The 24214-nt window shown below is 45.9% G+C and overlaps 1 protein-coding gene across 6 annotated transcripts; it reads left to right on the forward strand.

Moving 5' to 3' along the window:
- The first annotated feature begins 1901 nt into the window (after window positions 1-1901).
- Window positions 1902-21950, forward strand: EEF1E1 (eukaryotic translation elongation factor 1 epsilon 1). 6 transcript variants are annotated; one of them, XR_517825.5, is made up of 5 exons: window positions 1902-2006; window positions 4416-4616; window positions 10831-10926; window positions 20052-20242; window positions 20726-21950. XR_517825.5 is itself a non-coding variant. In XM_008262359.5 (4 exons), the coding sequence occupies exons 1-4, from the start codon at window positions 1920-1922 to the stop codon at window positions 20738-20740; spliced, it is 399 nt and encodes a 132-aa protein (XP_008260581.1). In that variant the 5' UTR covers window positions 1902-1919; the 3' UTR covers window positions 20741-21950. The 6 variants fall into 6 exon arrangements, 4 of the variants coding, with proteins under 4 accessions (XP_008260581.1, XP_069930536.1, XP_002714209.1 ...); XR_001794184.4 differs by having other exon boundaries at window positions 21364-21950; XM_008262359.5 differs by lacking the exon at window positions 20052-20242.
- The last annotated feature ends 2264 nt before the right edge of the window (window positions 21951-24214 follow it).

Here is a 24214-nt window from a genome sequence, read left to right on the forward strand (position 1 = left end):
TACGTGGCATCACTTGCTTGATCTCAGCAGCACACGTACAACCAGTTTTCTCCTCCAGGAATGCACATCGTTGATGAAAAAGAGAATCCAGGGAAAAGAAGGAAAGTCACAGTCAGAAACCTTCAGGATTCTAAAGGAAGAAAGCAGTTTGTAACTAGATGAGGTTTTTTTCCTTATAAAATTTATCAGCAGCAATTGAAATCAAAATGCATAATTTAAAAAGCAATGTTTCCACCAGTTATCTAATCTTATTCCCCAAAAGTGACCTCTTTTATCATTTGGATGAATATCCTTTCAGATATTTTATATTGGAACCCAAATCTCAGCTTTATTTTAAGTTGCCATCCTTTGGAATTAAATAACTGCGAATTTTTTAAAACTGTTTTATTGCAAGAAAAAAGTATCTAAACCTTGAAAATAGATACGTAAATTGTTGCAAGGGACTGGCCTTATTAGAAGTAGTAAAATAGTTATTCAATTCTTCGTATATGAAAAGTGAAATATAATTAGTGCACAACACTTATCCTGGAACTTCCTTTGTATTTTGTCACGCTGATTTGGCAAAATTTTCTTTTCCTTTTGTTTACTTCTGCTGCTAGGGTGAACTCATGGGGTAATCGGGATAGGGACAGCGTAACACAGTCACATCATTCTCCACGCAACAGTTTTTGACTCAACCCATGCAGTATTTGGTAGTAATTCCTGTCTTTCAGACTAATACACATTTTGTCTATTCATTCTTCAATGTGGAAAGCACTTTTTATTTTCAGAAATGTTTTGAGGGGCCAGCGCTGTGGCGTAACAGGTAAAGCCATTGCATACAGCGCCAGTATCCCAGCTGGACGGCAGTTCGAGTCCCAGCTGCTCCGTTTCCTATCCAGTTCCCTGTTACTGCACCTTGCAGTGGAGGGGCTGCTTGGGCCAGTGCACCCACACGGGTGACCAGGATGAAGCTCCTGGCTCCCGGTTTCGGATTGGCCCAGCTCCAGCCGTTGCAGCCGTTTGTGGTATGAACCAGTGGATGGAAGACCTTTCTCCCTGTCTCTCTCTCTCTCTCTCTCTGTAACTCTGCCTCCCAAATAAATAAAATCTTAGAAAACATTAAGGTGTCAACATATACTACCCATTGTGTACGTCCAAGGCACAGGAATTACAGCAACTTGGGGGAGGGGGATAGTCCTGTGTGTTGTGTATTTACATTCCAAAAGCTATGTAGAGTGTTTCACTACCTCATCTTCCTGGTATACAAAGATTATTAAAATCATTAACGGCTGATTTTCTTGTTCTATAGCAATGATTTGAACACTACCTAACATACCCAGTGCTCTATTCCTAATCTTTATAAATCTGCTACTGTGGAGTTTAGGTTGACAGTAGAAAAATTAGCTTTTCTAATTCGCCATTACAACACAACTAAAATCCCCATGAATGACACAATACGTAAGAAGCCGTAGAGGGACTGTAAACTCCTTATTATTTAATTTGATTGCTCAAATTCACAAACTCCTGAGCCAAACAGGGTAAATCAGGCTAAATTTCGTTCCTATTATATACAAAATTTCAGCCTGCCGAAAGAATTAACGCGTTAACTGTGGCAGCCAGGCCAAGCCACCCGCCGTTAGAATTCGGCAGAATCCGTCCACCGCCGCAGTCGAAGCTCCACTCTGCTGCTGGCTCTGCCAGAAATTCCAGAACTCAAGACGACCAGAAACTAGCCATTGCGTCTGCACCTGTCGGTCCCAACCCTCGACCCCGCCCCTTTCCTTTGGCCCCGCCTCCTAGGCGTCGGCGTGCCCTCCACGCCCCCCTGCGTTCAGCCAATAGCCGGGTACGTTTTCGGGCGTGCTGCCTCCCTCTTTGCCAATGCCGGCGCTCCTTTCGGTCCAGGTCCCGCCCCCGCCAGAAGCCGGGGCCAGAAGATGGCGGCGGCCGCGGAGTTGACGCTGCTGGAGAAATCCCTGGGGCTGAGTAAGGGGAACAAATACAGCGCTCAGGGTGAGCGACAGGTGAGAAGCAGGGGCAGGACGGCGGGGCGGAGGCTGACTGGAGCAGAGCCTGCGGGGCCCGGGCAGGACGTGGCCGGCGGGGCGAGGAGGCGGCTCGGCAGCTCCCACGTGTCTGCGCCGCGGGGCCCGCCCGGCGTCCTCCAGCCTCGGTTCCCGGAGGCAGGGGAGGGAACGCGCTCCTGTCGGCCTGGGCCTGGGCTGGGGACACTGTCAGGGTTCCACTGAGGGAGAAGGAGCCCGGGTGCGAACGGGGAGAGCCAGGCGGTTGCATTCGTTGCTCCCTTCCGTCAGGCGGCGACTGCTTGAGAGCTGCCAGGGGCCCGGGTGGCTGTGTGCGGGGCCTGGGGCACACCGCAGTCGTGACCGATGGACACGCTGCCTCCCCTCCCCTTGCTGGTCAAGCCGGGCCGCTGTCTGGATTGCAGCCGTGAGGAAGGGAGCGATGCACCCCGGTGGGGGCTTGGACCGGGCTGCGGGAGGAGGGCGAGCTCTGCTGAGGCCTGGGGAGCTCCCACGAGGGCACTGACAGGTCGAGCGCCGGTTGGGGCGGAGGCGGGAGGTGCTGGGAGCATCTTGGATGCTTCCGTGTGTGTGCGGCCCTTGGAGAGCTCGGCCCCTCCGTTCTGTGTTCGGTCCGTGCTCAGGTCTAGGCGCTGGAATTTCTGCGCGGACTTGAACCCGAAGCTGGGGCGGTGAGGCGGCCGGCCTGCCTGCCATCCGCTGAGTGGTGACAGCCCCGGCCTGGGCTTTCTCCGCCGTCCTCAGGCAGATGCCTCCTCCCTGGTTCGGTTTAGGCTTGCAGGGACCGTTGCCAAGACGGAATCTTATCCAGAATAGGGGTTGATCTAGGATGAGAAACCCTCATCGGCAGTGAGAGCATGCGCAGTGGGGGGAACATTAGGGAAGGGGGTGGGAGAGGAAGTTGGTGCTGACTGTAAACGCTAAGTGCAAAAGCTTCACACAGAAAAGCGGCTGTGTAAGAGAGTAAGCATCGAAAGATGTGTAGAAGCCAATGAATTGGGGAAGATTGGGAGGTTTGGAATCCTAGGTAAGCTATGAAGAACGATGCAACGCGCCGGAATTAGAGTTTGAGACTCAGCTGTGACAGCTCTGCGTTCAGGACGGGATTTTTTTTTTTTTAATATTATTTTTATAAGAACATTTTCTAGCCACGGGCAGCTATGGAAAGGTGACGCATGGAGAAAGAGGTGGGTTTCTGTGATAAGACGCGGCCTTTTGCAGGGAAGACAAGTGACATCTTGAAGGGAGCAGGAGGGGTTCTCTGTGATGTCAACGTTTTCCGTCACTGCATTTTTTAAGAGGAAGTTATTGGTGATCAGGGAGGTTATAATTTCATTGGAATGTGAAGGCAAAGGTGAGATTCAAGAAGCTAAATAGTGGATGGGGAAGTAGAAAATACCTTTAGTTACTTCCTTTACCTTTAGGAGGTACCCTTCCATCTGTCCATAAAGTGTTGATCTCACTGCAGAGTACAAGATGCTGTTTCATGGCTGAAAACAGCAGCAGCCTCCCCAAGTGTTTGTTTTTTTGCCTGCCTAAGTCATTTAGGTGTTATACTGTTACTTGTGTTTGGTTAGTCTTGTCACTGGAGGATATTTTCCTGTTTCTTTTAACTTTCTCATAAGCTTTGTACTTAGTTGTGCATCAAGAAAATTTCAATTAATGTAATTTTTAAATAACTTCTTTTTTTAAAAAGACTTATTTACTTGAAAGTCAAAGTTATACAGAGAAAGGAGAGGCAGAGAGAGAGGAGAGAGAGAGGTCTTCCATCTGATGGTTCACTCCCCAGATGGCCACAATGGCTGGAGCTGCACCGATCCAAAGCCAGGAGCCAGGAGCTTCTTCCAGGTTCTCCCATGTGGGTGCAGGGGCCCAAGGAGTTTGGCCATCTTCTGCTGCTTTCCCAAGCCATAGACTGGATTGGAAGTGGAGCGGCTGGGTCTCTAACTGGTGCCCATATGGGATGCAGGGACCAGAGCGTTAACCTGCTGTGCCACAGCGCCAGCCCCTAAATAACTTCTTATAACCGAATAAATCTGATTCTTTGGTTTGCTATTGTCATATGGGAAATAAAGAGAAGTCAGGTTTATTTAAATTTGTTCACCTTTTTGTAGTAATGTAGGTAATGGAATTAAACATAATATTGGGATTTTCTTGTTCTTGTACATACAGCTGGACATTGTGTAGTATGTGTCTTTGGTGCTGTTTTCATCAGCTTATCAAATTGTAAATTATGTGTCTGATTTCCTGTCTTTGTTTAAAATCTTAGAGTAAAATCCAAGAGAACTTGAAAAAAAAGATTGACAGATTTAGTGATTACTTGGAACTGACAGTCATGAAGGTCTTTGTTTTTGAAATTTACCTGAAGAACATTTTCTTCTTTTTAAGATTCCAGTTCTTCAAACAAACAATGGCCCCAGTCTAACAGGACTGACTACTATAGCAACTCATCTAGTCAAGCAGGCCAACAAAGAGTATTTGCTGGGGAGTACCGCAGAAGAGAAAGCCATAGTTCAGCAGTGGTTGGAGTACAGGGTCACTCGAGTCGACGGACAGTCCACTAAAGAGGATCTCCGCACCCTGCTGAAGGTATGGTGGCTTCTTTCTAGGCTGCAACACCTGCGCTAGGACCCGCGCAAGTCTGTCTCCCCTCCGATTGGCCCACACTGTTGGCTGCTTTAGCTGTTCCTCTGCCTCAAGGTAGTTAGCACCTGTGATTACCCCCTTCGGCCCCTCCCCCTTCACAGCTCCGCTCCAGTGGCCCTGCCGCAGAAGCTTCCCTGACCACTTCGCTCCTTGCCCAGGGGAGTTCCTGGCTCTCCCAGCAGTCGCTGGGCCCTGTGCTTTTCCTTCTTTTCACTTGTAGTAATTACAGTCTTATGTGATTTTTTTTAAATGATGGCTTAGTACCTCTTATCCTGACTCAACATTCCCGATTCCCTGGGGGACGAAGTACTTTCTCAGAGGCCAGAGAGACTCGGATTCTTCGGAGGTTGGTAGTTGGAGGCGGCCCGTCTCTCCTCTTTTGAGAATCATTTCCAAAGGCATTACTTTGGAATAAAAGATTCTGCTGAATATGGCTGTAGACACACCAAGAATGAAAAATGTTCCGAATGAAATTGCTTTTGTTAGTTTATTTAAATATAAAGCAGACTTTAAACAATTTTATAAAAGCTTAAAATCTACAGAGATCATCCAGACAACCATATATCATTGTTTTTTAATTTCTTTAATTTTTTTAAATGGGTATTTATTTATTTTCATTACTTGGAAGGCAGGGCACAGAGAGAGATCTTCCATCTGCTGACTCACTCGCCAAATGCCCACAATAGCCATGTCTGGGCCAGGGCCAAGCCAGGAGCCCCAGGCTCCATCCAGGTTTCCCACGTGGGTGTCAGAGGCCCAAGCGCTTGAGCCATCATCCGCTGCCTGTCAGGATGCATTCGCGGGACGCTGGATTGGAAACACGTACCTGTGACTTAACACAGACACTCCAGCGTGGGATGCAGGTGTTCCACGTGGCAGCTTAACCCACTGCACACTGTTTTTTAAACTTTATTTCCACCGTTGTGTAGTATCACTGTAAGTCGTGCAAGACAGCTTTCCTTTATCACTTTGGAGGAAGTGACTTAAACTGCGTTCTTGATGGGTGCCCTCTGGCAGGAGGTCAGTTTCAGGCCTCTGCCTTTACAGATCTGCCGTGATCAGCTGTTCACGCTTCGTGTCCACACTGGTCCCTCCTGGGGCTCCTGTTGCACTCCCCACCATTTCCAGAGGGAAGCAGGCTTGTCTTCCTTTTATGAAAGTGAGATTTCAAGCCAATAGAAAGGATTCTTACAGCTCTCCCAAGGAGGGGATAATAATAACAAAGTACTCAACTCTGCAAGAGATGAATGGAATTTTAGTGAATTGACTTTCCAGGTTCAAAAGCCCTGTAAGTAGATTTGGTTAGTAAAAGCAGAGAAGTAACTCCAAAGTGCTGTATCTGGGGTATGTAAATATCTAATTGGGAGTCTCTGACATTGGAATTTCTGTTTGTGAAATGTGATGCGTGTGGAGCCGGGAGCTCTGTGTTGTCTTCCTTGCTCTGCCGCAGTTGGCTCCTTTGTACCTGGAGCCTGCGAAATGCAGTCCTGGGGCCTGGAGATGCCCTGGACACGGTTTCTGCCCTTATAGACTCCAGACGAGGGGGAAAGACACGTGTTCACAGAGCGGCCCGTGATGTGAATTGGGCCATATGAACACAGGTGGGCTATTCCTGTTTTGTTTTCCTACTTTAAGATGGTGTTGTTGTATTTTAGGGATAATAAGTAATTGTGGAAATATAAATACAAACAAGCCAATGGAAGACATTTAAAACGTCCACAGTCCCTCCATTGAGGGAGAACTTATGTTCAGTCATCAGATAGTTACGAAAGCCCTTTGTGTTCTTTCCATTCTTCCTTATTTTCATATACATGTGAGTATTTCTTTTAATGGGCACCTTCTGGACACTGTAAGTAATCTGTTGACAGTATGTTATGGAAATATTTTCACACTGTCCCTTTGCTGACCTGTTGGGTTGTCTGTGCCCAGGTGTTTGTTACTAGATTGGTGCTATGTGAACACATTCCATCCCCATCTGTTTCCTTAGGCTAAATTCCTGTGGGGGAAGTAGCTAGGCCAAGAGCGCTCCCTTTTAAGGCTGTAGCCGAGGAGAAGATCCTTCCTCCATAGAACTGGAGTGGATGCTACCCCTTTTCTCCTTAACTGCCCAAGTTTCATTAGGATATCATGAAACTGTTTAATTCGTATTTGCCAAGATTCTATTTTGGTGCTAAAACCGTAAGTGCTTCCTCAGTAAGGGAATATATAATTTCAAAATGCAGGCATTACAGAACAGAACACTAATGTTTGTCGAACCTAGCTTTCACTGTGCTGTCAACTTTTCTATATTATTAGAAAATTTAATAATAAGTAGTTGAGAGGAAAAAGAAAAATCAAATGGAAATTTATAGAAGAATAATTTTTTTTAAGATTTTATTTATTTATTTGAAAGGCAGAGTTACAGACCAAGAGAGGGTGAGACAGAAAGAAAGGTCTTCCATCCACTAGCCCATTCCCCAAAAGGCCGCAACAGCCAAAGCTGGGCCAATCTGAAGCCAGGAGACAGGAGCTTCTTCCAGGTCTCCCACGCAGGTGCTGGGGCCCAAGGACTTTGGCCATCTTTGCTTTTACAGGCCATAAGCAGAGAGCTGGATCTGAAGACAAGCAGCTGGACATGAACAGGTGCCCGTATGGGATGTCCATACTGCAGACAGAGCCTTAGTCCACTACGCCACGCTGCCAGCCCCTAGAAAAATAATTTAACAGATTTGGCAGTGGCATCAGTAAGACTGAATGAGTTATAAAATTTTGCATCAAAATAAACTTAATCTTTTAATTCCATTTGCCCATGAACTTTTTCATTTATTTTTTTAAGATTTATTTTGTATAGACTTAAAGCAATAGAGCCTTTCAAATTTCAGTACCTGCAGACGCTGTTGAAAAGTGGCGTCTTTAAGGTGTCACGAAAACTGGATGGCCACATACAGATAATGGAGTGGGCCCTTAGGTGACATCATTTACAGAAGTCAACTCAAACACACTTGAGTGTGACACCTAAGACTACAGCGCTCATAGGAAGAAATCACAGGAGAAAGGCCTCCTGTCACTGGATTTGGTAGTGATCTCTTGGATTTGACCTTTTTTTTTATTTTTATTTTTTGACAGGCAGAGTGGACAGTGAGAGAGACAGAGAGAAAGGTCTTCCTTTGCCGTTGGTTCACCCTCCAATGGCCGCCGCGGCCGGCGCATCACACTGATTCGATGGCAGGAGCCACGTACTTCTCCTGGTCTCCCATGGGGTGCAGGGCCCAAGCACTTGGGCCATCCTCCACTGCACTCCCGGGGCCACAGCAGAGAGCTGGCCTGGAAGAGGGGCAACCGGGAAAGAATCCAGCGCCCCGACCGGGACTAGAACCTGGTATGCCAGCGCCACTAGGCGGAGGATTAGTCTAGTGAGCCACGGCGCCGGCATTGGATTTGACCTTAAATGTACAAGCAGCAAGCATAAGATTAGATAATTGGACTACATCAAAATTTAAAACTTTTGTGCATCAAAGGATACAGTCAGGATAAAGGGCAACCCATATGGGAGAAACTTGCAAGTCATCATACATATGACAGTGGGTTAATATTCAGAATATATAGGAGGTTGGCACTGTGGCGTAGTAGGTTAATCCTCCGCCTACAACGCCAGTTTTCTGAATGAGCACTGGTTCTAGTCCTGGCTGCTCCTCTTCCACTCCAGCTCTCTGCTACGGCCCGGGATGGCAGTGGAAGATGGCCCAAGTGCTTGGGCCGCTGCACCCACATGGGAGACCGAAAGAAGCTCTTGGCTCCTGGCTTTGGTTTAGCGCAGCTCCGGCTATGCGGCCATCTGGGGAGTGAACCAGCAAAAGGAAGACTTTCTTTCTGTCTCTCCCTCTCACTGTCTGTAACTCTGCCTATAAATTAAATAAAAAATTACCTACAACTCAACAACAACAACAAAAAGCTAATAGCCTTAATTTTAAACTGGGCAAAAAGGGACTGGCATTTGCAGCTTAGCCAGTTAAGCCACCACCTCCTACACAGGCATCCCATAGGGACACACCAGTTTGAGTCCTGGCGGCTCCACTCTGATCCAGCTCCCTGCTAGTGTGCCTGGGAAAAGAGCAGAGGGCAGAGGGTGGCCCGAGTCCTTGGCCTCTGCACCCAGGTGAGAGACATGGAGGAAGTTTCTGGCTCCTGGCTTTGGATTAGGCCAGCTCTAGTTGCTGTGGGGAATAAACCAGTGAATGGAAAATGTCTCTCTCTCTCTGTCTTTTAAATAAATAAGTAAATCCTAGAAGAGAAAAACAGGATGGCAATTTATTAAGAAATTAATAGAATAGCAAATGATCCAGCAGTTTCACTTCTGGGTATATACCTGGAAGAATTCAAAACATGACTTAAAAGAGATATTTGTACCAGCATTATTCACAGTAGCCACAAGGTGAAAACACCCACGTCTATTGATAAATGAACACACAAGCAAAATGTGGTTTATGGAATGGGGGCCAGTGTGTGGCATAGCAAGTCAAGCAGCGGCCTGCAGCACTGCCGTCCCATGTGGGCCTTGGTTCATGTCTCAGCTGCTCCACTTCCTATCCAGCTCCCTGCTAATGGCCTGGGAAAGTGCTTGGGTCCCTACTACCCTTGTGGGAGAGCTGGAAAAGCTTGTGGCACTTGGCTTCAGCTTGGCTCAGCCCTGGCCTTTAGGGCCAGTTGGGGAGTGAACCAGCAGAGGAAGACCTCTCTGTAACCCCCCCGCCCCCCGTAACTCTTTCAAATAAATAAATAAAAAAAAAATACAATGGGATATAATTCAACCTTTAAAAGGAAGGGAACTGCCGCATACCCCAATGTGGACAAATATTAGTATTATTCTCTGTGAAACAAGCCCGTCAGAAAAGTACGAATGCTTCAGGTTCCGCTTGTATGAAGTAACTAGAGTATTCCTGTTCTCAGAAACAAAGTAGAGCGGTGGTCGCGCAGACCTGGAGGGGGAAGGGAAAGTGAGGAATTGTTTAATGCGTATAGCGTTTTAGTTTTACAAGATGAAAGAGTTCTGGGGATTAGTTATACAACATATGAGTATCCTTAACGCTTACTGAAGTGTATGCTTAAGAATGGTGAAGAGGTGGGCGTTGTGGCCTGCAGTGTATTAAGCTGCCACTTGGGACACCTGCATCTCCTACTGGTGTGCATGGGATCAGGTTCTGCCTCTGACTCCAGCTTCCTCGGATGCACACCCTGGGGCACAGCAGGTGATGGCTCAAGTACTCGGGTCCCTGCCACTCTTGTGGGACACCTGGACTGAGTACCAGGCTCCTGGCGTTGGCCTGGCCCAACCCTAGTTGCAGATACTTGGAAGAGATCTCTTTCTCTCTGTCACTTTGCCTTTCAAATAAATAAGAATAAACAGACTTTTCAAAAGTGAAAACAGTTACACTGGTACATTTTGTGTTATGTGCATGGTACCCCAACTGAAAATCATAAAATACACATATATACAAAAAGTGCAACAACCAATAGCAGGATTCTCAGAAGAGAAGAGACAGAAACTGCTATGGAGTTTTTTAGTGAAAAAAAGGAGATCTAATCTGAACATAATTTACTTTTTTTTTAAAAAATATTTATTTATTTGGAAGGCAGAGTTACAGAGAGGCAGAGAGAGAGAAAAGCCTTCATTAGCTGGTTTACTCTCCAGTTGGCTGCAATGGCCAGAGCTGGGCTGATCCGAAGCCAGGAGCCAGGAGCTTCTTCCAGGTCTCCCACCTGGGTGCAGGGGCCCAAGGACTTGGGCCATCTTCCACTGCTTTCCCAGGCCATAGTAGAGAGCTGGATCAGAAGAGGAGCAGCTGAGACTCAAACCGACACCCATATGGGATGCCGGCACTGCAGGCAGAGGCTTTATCCACTACGCCACAATGCCAGCTGAACATAATTTACAAAATGCTTCCAAGAACAATAACTGAACTCTTTGAAATGATCATAGATAGCACTTCAAATATTTTTCCTAATGTTTTCTTATTTCTTTAAGACTAATATTGTATATACAATTTCATAGTGAGGTATTTGGAAAATGATTTGTGGTTCTGAATGAATATTAACGTCAAAGAAGCCAGTGCTTTGTTTTACTGTACTACGTGTTTTTAGCCATGACGCGGTAATTAACTTTACTTCTGTTCTCTTCTAGGATCTCAATTCGTATCTTGAAGACAAAGTCTACCTTACAGGACACAACTTTACCTTAGCAGATATCCTCCTCTACTATGGGCTACATCGCTTTATAGTGAGTATTTCAGTGTAGACTGACTCTTCTCTAGTGTTCAGAGTGAGTTGTTACAGTTTGTCTTGAGTTCAGATCAAATTTGCATTTTCAATTTACCAAATAAAAGGCCCAGAATTAATTTTATGTAAAGTACCTGCACAGAGAGTCCTTCCACCTGTTGCTACCTGTTCCTTGAAGTGCTCGTTTCTCTGCCTGTGCTTCTGCCCTGCTACAACTGCTTCTCTGGACCCCGTCTTCACCCCACTCTCCCTCTAGGCCTCCTATCCACGCATTTGTTTTTAAAGACTTATTGTTTGTTTGTTTGTTTGAAAGGCAGAGTGACAGAGAGAGGAAGAGATAGAAAGAAAGAGATCTTCCTTATCGGTTCAGTCCCCAGATGACTGCAATGGTCAGGGCTGAGCCAGGCCAAACCCAGGAGACAGGACTACCACCTGAAACTCCCACGTGGTTGCAGGGGTCCAAGTATTGGGCCATCTTCTGTTTTCCCAGGTGCATTAGCAGGGAGCTGGATCTGGAATTGGAGCAGCTGGGACTTACAGGCACTCCAGTGTGGGATTCAGCATCGCAGGCAGGGGCTTAACAGCTGCACCACAGTCCCAGCCCTATGCATTTTATCTCCTAATCCCTAATCCCCACCCATATCTCTTTCTCTTTAAGATTTATTTAGTTATTTGAGCGGCAGAGTTACAGAGAGGCAGAGAGAGGTCGTCCATCCACTGGTTCACTCCCCAGATGGCTGCAACGGCTGGAGCTGTGCCGATCTGAAGCCAGGAGCTTCTTCTAGGTCTCCCACGCCAGTGCTGGGGCCCAAGGACTTGGGCCATCTTCCACTGCTTTCCCAGGCCATAGCAGAGAGCGGGATTAGACGTGGAGCAGCCGGGAATCGAACCAGTGCCCGTATGGGATGCCAGCACTGCAGGCGGCAGCTTTACTCACTGCGCCACAGAGCTGGTCCCATGTACATTCTCTTATTAGCACCTTTAGGTCCTCTGCTCGTGGTATGGTCACCATCTTTCCCTGGTAATCCCTGATTCTTGGCCAGTTCAAATAAGTATATTCATTCCAGTATCTAAGCGCAGATCTGTTGGAGAAACCACAGAAGTGCAGGCTACTGCCACTGCAGATTTATACTGTGCATTTCACCTTGACTCCCTGATCAGCTCTTTCCTTACTCCTAGACATGCTTCACGACCAGTACCCCTTCACCACGCCCCCTTGCTCTTCTTCCCCCTGTATCTCCCGCTGTTATCCCTAAACTCTCCTCCTTCCTTCATTTAGAAAATGGAGGCTCGTGGTCTGCTTTTTTCCCAGGAGAGTCCATCCATCTGGCTTTTCACCTCAGCTCCCCTCAGCCTCCTGCCCCTGCTGGGTCTTCTCCCACGTTTTATCCCCTTTCTCTCTCATAGCTTCAGTTTTGCCCTCCTTCTGATCAGTTGCTTTATTTCAAATTGTCTCACATCTTAGATGCATTTACAGACAGTTTTATGACACTTGACACTGTTTTCATGCTGTAGTCTCATTTAATCCCTAGAACAGCCTGTGGAGTGGGCCCTGTTGTTATCAGAGGAGATAACCGAGGCACAGGAAGATCGGATGTTGTCCTTGAGGTCACCCGGGTCAGTGAGAGATCAGGTCCGGAACCCAGGCAGTTCGGCTCCGGAGTTCCTGCTTTTTAAATCTGTCTCCAGCAGAAGACTTCTGTTGCCACGCAGCACTCAGCTTCCCGCTGTGGGGAAAGGCCTCCGTTGTTGGGTGCTTTGTGCTTCCCGTCAGCCAGGTCCTGACGTTCCCACTCCTGGGAGCCTGTCACATGTGTCTTCCTGCATCCCAGATGACACTGCCCTCGTTCCAGAATTCATAACGTTTTGCCTGCCCTCCTGCCACCAGTCTCATCTCTGACCGGCCATCTCAGGAAGCGCTAGGACTCTGGATGGCCAGCGTTGAGAGGTGGCATATCTTTTTCTCTCTAAAGAGTTCAGTGCTGCTCGCTCCCTACAGAATGATTTGATAGCGTGGGAGACACTGCATTGTCTGCATCCTGCCTCCCTCAAGCCTCATACACATCACGGTCGTCCAGCGATAGCCTGCCCGGAGCCCGCTGACCACTGCGCTCTTCCACCCTGGGTCCTAGCATTGCTCTGCTCTTTGGCTCTGTGATCCCCTCGCCCACTCATCTACAGCTCAGCAAGTGTCTCTGAGTCCCAGCACTCGTTCCTTGGTTCGAGCCCTCTCAGGCTCCTGAGGCGCATTGGAATACTCCTTCCTGCGTTTCTCTTTGCACCTCATAGATGACCCCAGCTCTAGCTTGTTCCACTTTGTACTGTGATTCTGAACGTTTCCCTTAATTATTCACTGCTTGAGTTACGAGATTAAACCAATTCATATATATATTTTAAAGATTTATTTATTTATTTGAAAGTCAAAGTTACACAGAGAGAGAAGGAGAGGCAGAGAGAGAGGTCTTCATCTGCTGGTTCACTCCCCAATTGGCTGCAATGGCTGGAGCTGGGCCTGTCTGGAGCCAGGAGCCAGGAGCTTCTTTTGGGTCTCACACGTGGGTGCAGGGGCCCAAGGCTTTGGGGGATCTTCTGCTTTCCCAGGCCATAGCAGAAAGCTGGATTGGAAGTGGAGCAGCCGGGACTTGAACTGGCGCCGTTATGGTATGCTGGCACTGCAGGCGGCGGCTTTACCCACTGCACCATAGCACCAGCCCCACCAGTTCATACTTGTGAAAGCACTGTCTGATGTAATTCCTGGTACACATATATAGTCAGTCTTCTGTTGCATTGAGTACATTTTTAACATATTTATGTAGTTGCAAGGAGCTTCATATATGTATTGTTAGTGTACCCCATAACTGTGAAGGAGATGAGACCAGCAGTACTCCCCCTGTTACAGAGAAGGAAATTAGTGGCTGCAAAGGTCGGGTGATTTACGTCCAGGCACAGAGCTCAGTGCTGCAATGTCCGAGACTAACCAGAACTCCCAACTCAGAGGCCTGAAGTACAGGGAAGCCATAATGCTGTGTGATGCAGTTAGCGTGTTTAAAATCAGTTATTGGGAGCCTCCCATAGGTGCCCAGAGTACTGAAGTTGTAGGGGCTCAGAAGAAGCACAAAACCCTGTTTTCAAAGAACTGTTCCTCTCATAAAAGGAGTAAACTGATTTACATTAAGACAGTGAGTGAATTAGAGAAAATGATATCCAGTGCTGATTTCCAATCAGAACGTCAGGTGATCTTTTAAAAGTGAAGACAAAATAGGAGGTAGAATCATTAAATGGCTGGAAAATTGTATGTACAATCTGTGTGTCCTTGGCTCTCCGAGAGAACTTTGGGTGGTTTTAGAAGCGTGTGGTGAGTTTGTAAAGATTGCTTCTAAGTAAGAGGGCCGTCTGATTTCTCATGCGGAACAACAGTTTTGGCTATGGAAGGAGGCAGAAGCAGTGAGGTAGAATGAGTGCCCTCTGTACTCATCAGAAACATGGCTCGACTTTACGTGAAGAGATGCATAATGGCAAGTCACGTCCTGTTCCTCTGGTACCCCTCCTGGCTCCTAGCATATCGCCTTGGGCAGCTGAATGCTTACCAAGATGAGCAGTTTGGGCCAGCGCCGAGGCTCACTTGGCTAATCCTCCGCCTGCGGCACTGGAATCCCATATGGGCACTGGGTTCTAGTTCCGGTTGCTCCTCTTCCAATCCAGCTCTCTGCTGTGGCCCAGGAAGGCAGTAGAAAATGGCCCAAGTGCTTGGGCGCCTGTACCCGCGTGGGATACCAGTAAGAAGCACCTGGCTCCTGGCTTCGGATTGGCATGGCGCCGGCCGTAGCGGCCAGTTGGGGGGTGAACCAACGGAAGGAAGATCTTTCTCTCTGTCTCTCCCTCCCACTGTCTGTTACTCTACCTCTCAAATAAATAAATAAATCTTAAAAAAAAAAAAGAAAAAAGAGCAGTATTTAACAATCTACCTATCTATAGTCCCGGGCATCTTTATGGTGAAAGTGTCCTCATCAGATAGCTTCAATCTAATTCAGTCAAAGTTAAGTGTACATAAAGGTGAAGCAGGTTTAAGTGCGGCGGAAATATATCGATCACACCAGCCTCTTCTTACTCCATTCTAGGTTCAGTGTATTTTAGTGGCTTTTTGAATTTAGAATGATGACGTGATACAGCTTACCTCATTTCAGAACGAAAAAATTCTCCAAGGTAAACAGGGTCTGCTGTGAGTTCTCTGAGCATCTGTGTCCTGGTGGCAAACCGATAGCTCTCCACCCTGGGGGAACCCCTAGCGTCAATCGAGTGAGGCTCTGCTGCTCCCGGCACGGCTGCCTTATGGCGGGGTGTGTGCGGCAGTTCCTCTGGGAACACAGCAACAAACCTGTTGGCATTTTTCAAACGTATTCAAATGTAGCATAATGTTTTGACATTGTTCGACTGTTTTAAGCTGAGTGCCAGGAGAAGTGCCAGTCTGAATCCTGGGGGTGATGATGGCGTCCAGGGACTGTCAGGGCTCACGCGCTCTGGCTTCCTGTATGTAGCATGGAGCTGTCATTAAAAAAGAGCATTTCTCCCATCTTTTTTTTTTTTTTTTTTTGAGATAATAAGGAGGTATAACTCCGGCCAGCCTTGTATACATTTACATTGTCCTGTCTTCTGGCTTCCACACCCATGCGATAGAGAAAGGAAGTGGCCTGACAAGGGGGGAGCCTGTGTGGAATTCCTCTGCCAGCAGAGTGAATGAGGGCGTCATCCCATGATGCAAAGCAGGCGCACTCAAGTATGAGAGCGTGTGGTCTTCAGACGGTTGGAAGTGTTTCATTTGATTCTGCCTGTTGAAGTTATGGTTACAACAACAGTACTTAACAGTTTGTAGCTATTTGTTTCCTATTTTGGAATGAGCATGTGTGAGTGTGTTTGTTCTCTTTATATATGGTGACGAGGATGTCACACTTACTTTTTTCAAATTGAAATTGAGTGGACTAATATGTAAGTCACTCTGCTGACCGTCCTTTTGGATGCATAACCTCACCCTGATCCAAGTGCAGGCAGTGAGAGAAATAAGCGCCCTCCCCAGGAGCAGGCCTCACAAGGACCTACACAGTGACGGAAGTGCCCTGTGGCATTGGATGACATCCCTGTTGGGACTAAATTGACCCAGGTGAGACAAGTGATTGCTAGATGTTAAATTCAGGTAGAGTAGATGAGAAGTTTAGATTGGCTCCCTGCTTGTTTTCATCAAGTTTTTGTGCTTAATTTGCTTTGGTTATGTTTGTTTGTTCACGTTATTGAATACTTAGTGTATCTATCATCAGCACAGAGTGTAAATAAGGAGCTTTGAGGTCAGCCCCCTTTCAGTTGTGGCTGAGTTATTCTGATTGTAAGATCTGCTCCATCTGAATTCCTTTTGGAGAATGGTGTGTTGTTTCCTTTGTTAAAGTGCCCGCTGGTGTGGCTTTGGTTCTAACACCAGGGAGCGGCTCGCTGCCTTTTTGGAATGATTTCATAGCAGACAGCCGTCCCTGTGAAAACAGCCTGCTGCTCAAGATACTGAAGTCCTCTGTACTGTTTTGTGCTGTTTGACTCTGGGGTTGTTATCAACTGAAATCCATTTGTTCTGAAGTATAGCGCACCAGTGCCAGTGTGTAGTTCTCTTATGGAAAGGAAGGAAAAGTAAAAGAACTAGCTGGAAAACAATCCAGGAGCACTGGCCTAAAGAAAGCCCAACGGCAGGCTGGTGCCAATTAGAAGGGTTGCAAACCAGCATTGCACCCTGGTGTGGAGTGGGTCAGTTCAAGTGTCTCTCACTGGTCTCCATGGAAAATTAGTGACTCAGAATATAAACTGTTTGGCTGTAAAGTTCAAAGTAATGATGTAGTGCCAGTACAAATAACAAGGAATGATTAGGTGGAGAGAGCTGGGCACCACCATAGACTCACTGGTGTGTCAACCAGTAAGGAATCAGGCAACGGTAACTGGAACAGCTGCATTGTGTGTAAGTGGTGGAAAATGTTAGCTGACTAGAAAGGGCTGATGAGAAACTATGCTATATAGCGAAACAGTCCAAGGACGTCCATCCAAACTGTCTAAAACACTGTGAATCTGGTAGGGGAGAGTCAGCTGTTTCTTTGTTTACAGAACGTTCATATGTGCAGTATCTGCCACAAATGTAGCAGAGAGCATCAGTCACGATTTTCTCCAGCTCAGACTTTAAACAGTAGAAGGTGGCACCCTGATCCTCTTGGAAGAGCTCTGTGGATCTCTGGCACAATGTTCCATAACAGATCATCTAGTCAGAAATTGTTGGGACACATCAGGACATGTAGAATTTTGTATGGTGGCCCTATTCATAATCTTTACATACTAGAGACCGCGTGTGAAGTTTTAAAGCTGGAGTTCTTTTGCTGTGTGCTGCATATTGTTGTTGTTTCAAATAATAGACCTGGTAATAACGAACAAGTCAGATTTGAATCGTATTTGAGCAGAGAACGTGAAATCAGGTTGGGGTAAAACTTACTGTTGCTTCTGTTTGCTTTAACTGTCAGCAAATAGGTTTGCTGAAGCTGGCTTTGAATTTTATTCATTCACTCATTTTTGGGGAAAAAACTCATCCCCATTTCTTATTACAGTGTTAGAGTTACAGTGACTAAATTTTTCAAATACCTTACTTCTAATTTTGCACCAAATAGTTAAAGATATAATTCTTTACATCTGAAACTATAAATTCCCTTTCAATATAAACTAACTTTTGTGTGAAAAAAAGAGATGTTCTTGTCCACTTTTCTTGACCAATGTGTGAGGTATTTATTTCTGTGCCATGGACTGTCTTGTAGGTAAGACAATATACTAACACCTTTCTGATGAGTGACAAATACAAAATGCCTCCTCAAACAAAATGAATTTTTTGTTTGTTTAAATATTTATTTATTTATTTGAAAGAAACAGTTACAGAGAAAGGAAGAGAGAGGTCTTCCATCCACTGGTTCACTCCCCAGGTGGCTGCAACAACCAAAGCTGCGCCAATCTGAAGCCAGGAGCCAGGAGCTTCTTCCAGGTCTCCCACGTGGGTGCAGGGGTCCAAGTACTTGGGCCATCCTCCACTGCTTTCCCACATTTATCAGCAGGGAGCTGGATTGGTGGATTGGAAATGGAGCAGCCAGGACTCAAACTGGCACCCATACGGGATGCCAGCACTGCAGGGGGCAGCTTTACCCTCTACGCCACAGTGCCGGCCCCAAAATGAATATATGTTTACAATTTGCAATAGCAGCTTGAGTGTAGGCCTTCTGCGTGTGTCACGAAACCTGAAACTCAGTGTTGATGTCAAGAAGTGATGTGACTCTCACTGCTGTGGCAGCTGAAGGAAGCTGAGCTAACAGTTAGGTCAGCTAAGCATTTAGAGCAAACGCTTCCTACTTTCAAATCTTACTGTTAATATTAGTGTGTATTCCGTATTAATTATCGCATACTAGAGTGGTTTGTCCTTCATTTTTGTTGATCTGATAATTTAGGATATTTGCCAGCAAATACAAACTAAATTCTTTTTTTTTTTAAGTTTATTTATTTGAAAGAATTAGAGGGACATCTTCCATTTGCTGGCTCACTGCCCAAATGGCTGCAATAGCCAAGGCTGGGCCAGGCTAAACCCAGGAGCCAGGAGCTTCATCCAGGTCTCCCATGTGGGTGCAGGGACCCAAGCACTGGGGCCATTTTCTGCTGCCTCCCCAGGCACATTAGCAGGGAGCTGGATCGGAAGTGGAGCAGCCGGGACTTGAAACGGCACCCAGATGGGTTGCCAGCATCTTTAGGTGGCAGCTTTACCCACTGCACCCCAATGCGGGCTCTACAAGCTAAATTCTGAAAAGCTGCAGGATTTCCCTCTCACTAAAATGACACTGAATAAGCAGATCCCTAAGGAGTCTGACCCTCTTGGAGGGTGGCTAATTTTTTTTCTTTGTGTTAACATTCCTGATGCTGTTATCAAGACTTGTAGTAACATCTGTAAAATAATCGTGACATCTAGAAAAATGTCAAATTAGTGGCAGGAGAGGGAACTACACTGCCCATACCTGGGATCAGGGCTGCAAGTTCCTCCCCTATTGTCTGTCTCTTCACCTGGCAGCTCTTAGTAATTCCAGAACTTGCTTTAGAGAAAAATCTTTGAGTCACCTGCTTTGGGGCTTGAGCCCAAAGAACGCCTGGAGTCCTCATTGCATGTCTCTCTAACCAAATCTCTGGGCATTCCTGTAGCCTGGTAGTAAATTATGGAAGCTGCTACCTCCACTAAAAAGGCAGAGTTCACCTTTGTTGCACACAGAACTTGCAAGCCATGTTACTCTCATGTATTATGTACTTGGTCTCCCTCATCTGAGCCATGTGCCAGTAGAAATAGCCCTTTTGTTCATCAGTGATCACTTACGAAATGAGGCAGATCTTTGTTCAAGTTTGAGTAGAATGGCAGAAGTAGTTACATACAAGGGGACTTCAAAAAGTTCATGGAAAAGTAGAATTAAATTTATTCTGGTGCAAAAAAATTTGAAGTCCACTCATTTGAGTGGTCTTGAAAAAGTTCATGGAAATGAATATTATGAAAAAACTACGCATGAATTTCAAAAATTTTACATCAAAATAAACTTAACTTGTAAGAACCCTCAAAACATGAGCCATTTAGAGGTAGATGTGTGTGTGTGAGAGGGACAGAACATAGTATTCACATGTTAAAGATGTTAGGTATCAATAAACCTTTCATATTTTAGGTTTGCTTGCAAAAAAGGACACTATCTTAGACTTTTGGAAACTCTTCTCTTCCTTTATCTTCCTTTCCAATAAAGTAAAAAAAACAATCTCTGGGCCTCCAGCGAAGTCCTGTGTTGATGTGGATTTTGTATTTGTTAAACACTTGATGTAATTTCCTAGAAAGCACATCTGGTTTTGAATTAAACATAAAAGCACTGAACAAATGAAGAGCTGTTCCAAGTGGCTGAAAATTTTATTCCTACCTAAACAGACTGGCTTTTGAAAACTGTTGCAGGGGACGATGGGGGGTGTTTCTGTCTCTTAACCTAACTGGCATTAACAGCTGGGCTCATGTAATGTCTGTGTTGTGTTTGTGTGTTTTTCATCTCTACTTAGGTTGACCTGACAGTTCAAGAAAAGGAGAAATATCTTAACGTGTCTCGCTGGTTTTGTCACATCCAGCATTATCCAGGCATCAGGCAACATCTGTCTAGTGTTGTCTTCATCAAGAACAGACTCTATACTAATTCCCACTAGAAGCTGCCCCTACCGTCCAGAAGAGTGATTCCAGGTGTTGTAAACGCAAGGTCTGTCCTGGACCGGCGGACTCGTGAATTGATGTTGCGGTCATTCTTTGCTGAAGTTGATGGAGGTTTTCAAGTTTATTCTGGTGTCTTAACATTTTATTCCTTCTTTAGTTTGACATTTTGCAATTTTTTTTATGTAAAAATTCAACTGCTATCCAAGAAAGTTGAGATCAAGTTATAAATAACCTTGTTTTTATAGGTGAAATTTATTTTAATAAAAGCTCCAAATCAATGGTTTAACCTTAAAAAAAAGACAGTCCTTACCGTGGTTGACGTATCTGGCTATCAATTAACCTCTCATGTCCAAAAGTTCCTTTTGCCCTTATGGATACTTATAGTGGTTTGTTCGTTGAGAACGATAAATGGTGCCAAGAAGACAGAAAGGGGAGACCAGTGGATTTGTATTCAGATATTTATGTGAGCTAGTAAACGTGATTGAAAAATTTTTTGTTTCTTTCTTTCCTGTGGTGTCTTTCTTCCCAGTATTCACTGGGGTGAAGCCAACGACTGAACTGCCCTGGAAGACACTGGATTAAGGCACATTCCCCTTGGGTGGATGATTCTTCTTCCTTGTTGGTTTATTGGCATGTGCCAGAAGAGATGGGAAAGTCCGGGATCTCACAAGTTTTGGGCTTATATTGATGAGATTTTTCTAAGCTGAATGATGAGATTTTCTAAGGATGGCTGCTGCCTGGGCACTGTGTGAAGAGACAGTTGGTTATAGAGCCCTCCTGACTCGGCAGACTCGTCACCAGTGCTCCAGCGCTCCAGAGCTCACCCATCCAGATCTTCAGGGAAATGGAGCCTTCGAGCGCTGGACTGGTTCGTGCTGCTTAATGTTTCGGTGCTGTTGCTGAGTCTAACCAGTGTACAGCTCAAAGTCCAAGCAGATGAGCAGTTACTAAGGAGATACGCAGCACTTTGAGTCCTGATTTAATCACTTACTAGCCAAGCAGTGTACCCTGTTTCCTTAATGTGAAAAATAAAGTAACTCTGTAAATTTGGAGCATTAAAGAAGAAAATGTGTGTGGAAAAAGCTTAACATAGGATCCATGGCTGTCAGAAAAGGTTAATTTCCTTTCCCTTCTCCAGGCAAATCAGAATTTTGTTTCTTTTTACAGGGTTGGGGAACCTTTCTTCCAAGGCTATTTGGATATTTACAACATTCACGGGCCATACAAAGTTACCAGCTTAACCATGGCCTGCTGTAGGTTTCCTGAATTTCCAGTCCTGTCTGCAGCTGCCTTGGCAGGGCCAGTCCAGATGGCTTTGTGGAGCTAATGTGGCCTGTAGGCCACAGTTCCCACCCTGGCTTCCGAGGACATGAAGATTCTGAGTTCCCCACTTTGCCCTTCATGTTACTGAGTCAAGAGAGTGGCTAGGGCCTAACAGTCACGATGCCAGTTGGAATGCCTGTATCCCTTATCGGAGTGCCTCGATTTGAGTCCTGGCTCTGTATCCTATTCCAGTTTCCTACTGATGCACACCCTGAGAGACAATGGCTTAAGTAGTTAGGCCCCTGCCACTCGCATGGGAGACCCAGGTGGAGTTCCTAGCTGCTGGCCTCGCCCTGACTTGGCGGCAGTTAGGACTGAGCCAGCGGATAAGCGCTCGTTCTCACTCGCGCACTTGCTTGCTTTCATTCTTGTTCTCTTTCCCTCTCTGCCTCTCAAATAAGCAAAATAATAAATTTCTTTTTAAAAAAAAAGTGTGTGAGTGTTATATTAGATGAGGACAGTTTTTACTTGTACATACCAGTCTTTACATTAGAAATCATAAACTTGACTCTGCATGCTCAGAGACTGGAGGACACAGGTGAATCTTGGAGTTGTCATCAGGCCCCTCTGCCTTTCAGGCAAACCACTGCCCAGCTGGGTCTGTGAGCCCACCATACGGTGTCGTGGCTTCAGAGTACCCCTCCACCAGCACTGCCTTCTCCCCGTGTACGGCAGGAGTGAAGCAGAGCAGGTAGGGTCGACAGGACATGGGCCTTGTAGCCTTTCCATCCCGGCCTTTGATAGAATGAAGTGCACAGTGTTGACATAACAGGTGCTGCTTGGTTCTACCGTGTGTCAGGACATCCCCCCACTAACTTAGATCCTAAAAGATGAGGGGATGGAGGAAGAGAAAACCCTGGCTCCTACGGTAGCCAAGGGTTAGATGATGTCCAACAGCACTGCCCAAAATGTCTTCTCCATACCTGATGGCCTCTTCTGTGTTCAAGTTCACTGCGTGCTCAAGTCCATCCTGACCGCTCAAGCCTGCTCCAACCCCTGATTGTGGCAGTAGCCTCATCATGTTGTAATTAATTCACCTCTTCCACCAGACTTCTCATTCCTTGAGAGCAGGGATTTTCTCTTGCATATCCAGTCCTCTCAAAACAATGGGTAGCACATAGTAGGTGCTGAATGCCTATTCCGTCCTTACGTTCAGTTTATGGGCCAGTATTGACGTCAGAGCTCCAGTCAGTCTGCTTGACGGACCCCTCTCCGAAACCTTATTAAGCTACATCTGTCTTCACATCTGGCTACCGCGGCTGGGAGAGAGGCCAAAAATACAGTCCTTCCATGGACACAGTGCCACCCAGAATAAATGCGGTGCTCTCTCAGAATGAGAAAAGGTGACACTAGGTAGGCACCTGGCACCTCAGAGAGTGGATCTTAAACAGGGAAATACCTTCTGAATGCCAGAGGGTCAGTTGTAAAAGAACTTAGTAAACTGTTGACAGGTCATGAATCACTTCACTGTTTTGGAAAATGTTGTTTGAAAAGTGGTCATCAAGGGTACATAGTGCCATGAGACCAAAGGAAAGGGACAAATCCAGGACCCAGAATGATTTATGTACTGACCGAAGCATGGTCTCCAGCAGCTGTAAGACAGTCCTATGGATCTCTGTGTCACAAAGCAGAAGAAAAAGGGTTTTATAGACAAAAGTGGCCCTGTTTCGGTCCATAATTCAGTTTTAACTTGGACAAATTTATTCTAGTTAAGCCATAAGTGTCAATGTGTAAACTTGTTTTGATTAAAGAATTTTTCTATCAAACTACTAGTAAACTACTTTGCCATTTTCCAAGAAGGTGTGGAATCTTGGATTTGCTGCTAAGGAAACAGTTTCTTAGTTAACTGGTCATAGAGATTAATCAACCTTGTATCCCCAAACAATTCAAACAGTAAACTCAAACTGGTAAAAATAAAGGGAATGTTATTTATCTTCTGTTCGCCCTCCTTTTCTTTCCTATGACCCTGTTATAGTCTTATCAAGAAGCCACAGAGCATTCAATTTGTGGAGATACAAGTAACATTCCGATCACCTGTTTGCCTGCATAGTCTGGCCTGATGTACGCACTCTACTTAAAGCACGTTGCCTTCTCTTCCACCTTAACCTTCATTTCAAGAATTTTTTTGTCATAGGCTGATTGACAGATAACAACCCAAGAATTTAACAAGAAAAAGTCTTATAACTACCAAGAGGTTTTACAGGAATAATGCCTACAGTCAAACAAATAGAGATAACTTATAACTAGCCATCAAAATGTGTGTGTGTATGTGAATACACAACACCTAAAAAAAGAAAGAAAAAAAAAAGTGGCCCTTAGCTAATACGTGTGCCTGGACTTTCTCAAGAAATACTGACATCCAGAGGGTGGGATGGTTGTCTCAGGGCCAGTTAAGCCACTGCCTGGGTCACCTGCATTCCACACCAGGGTGCCCGAGATGGAGTCCTGCTCCTGCAGTCCAGCTCCATGCTAATATACATCGTGGGAGGCAGCAGGTGGTGGCTCTAGGACTTGAGTTCCTGCCACCCACGTTGAAGACAGATTGAGTTCCTTGCTCCTGGCTTTGAGCTAGCCTGTCCCTGGCAGTAGTAGGCATTTGGGGAATAAACCAATGGATGGAATCAATTGCTCTTGCTCTTGCTCTCGCTCGCTCTCCTCTGCTGCTCAAATAAATAACAATTTAACAAACAATTTA

The sequence above is a fragment of the Oryctolagus cuniculus genome, chromosome 5 (genome assembly GCF_051225735.1).
Source record: "Oryctolagus cuniculus isolate XC-2025 breed Fujian yellow rabbit chromosome 5, ASM5122573v1, whole genome shotgun sequence".
In the NCBI taxonomy this organism is placed as follows: domain Eukaryota; kingdom Metazoa; phylum Chordata; class Mammalia; order Lagomorpha; family Leporidae; genus Oryctolagus; species Oryctolagus cuniculus.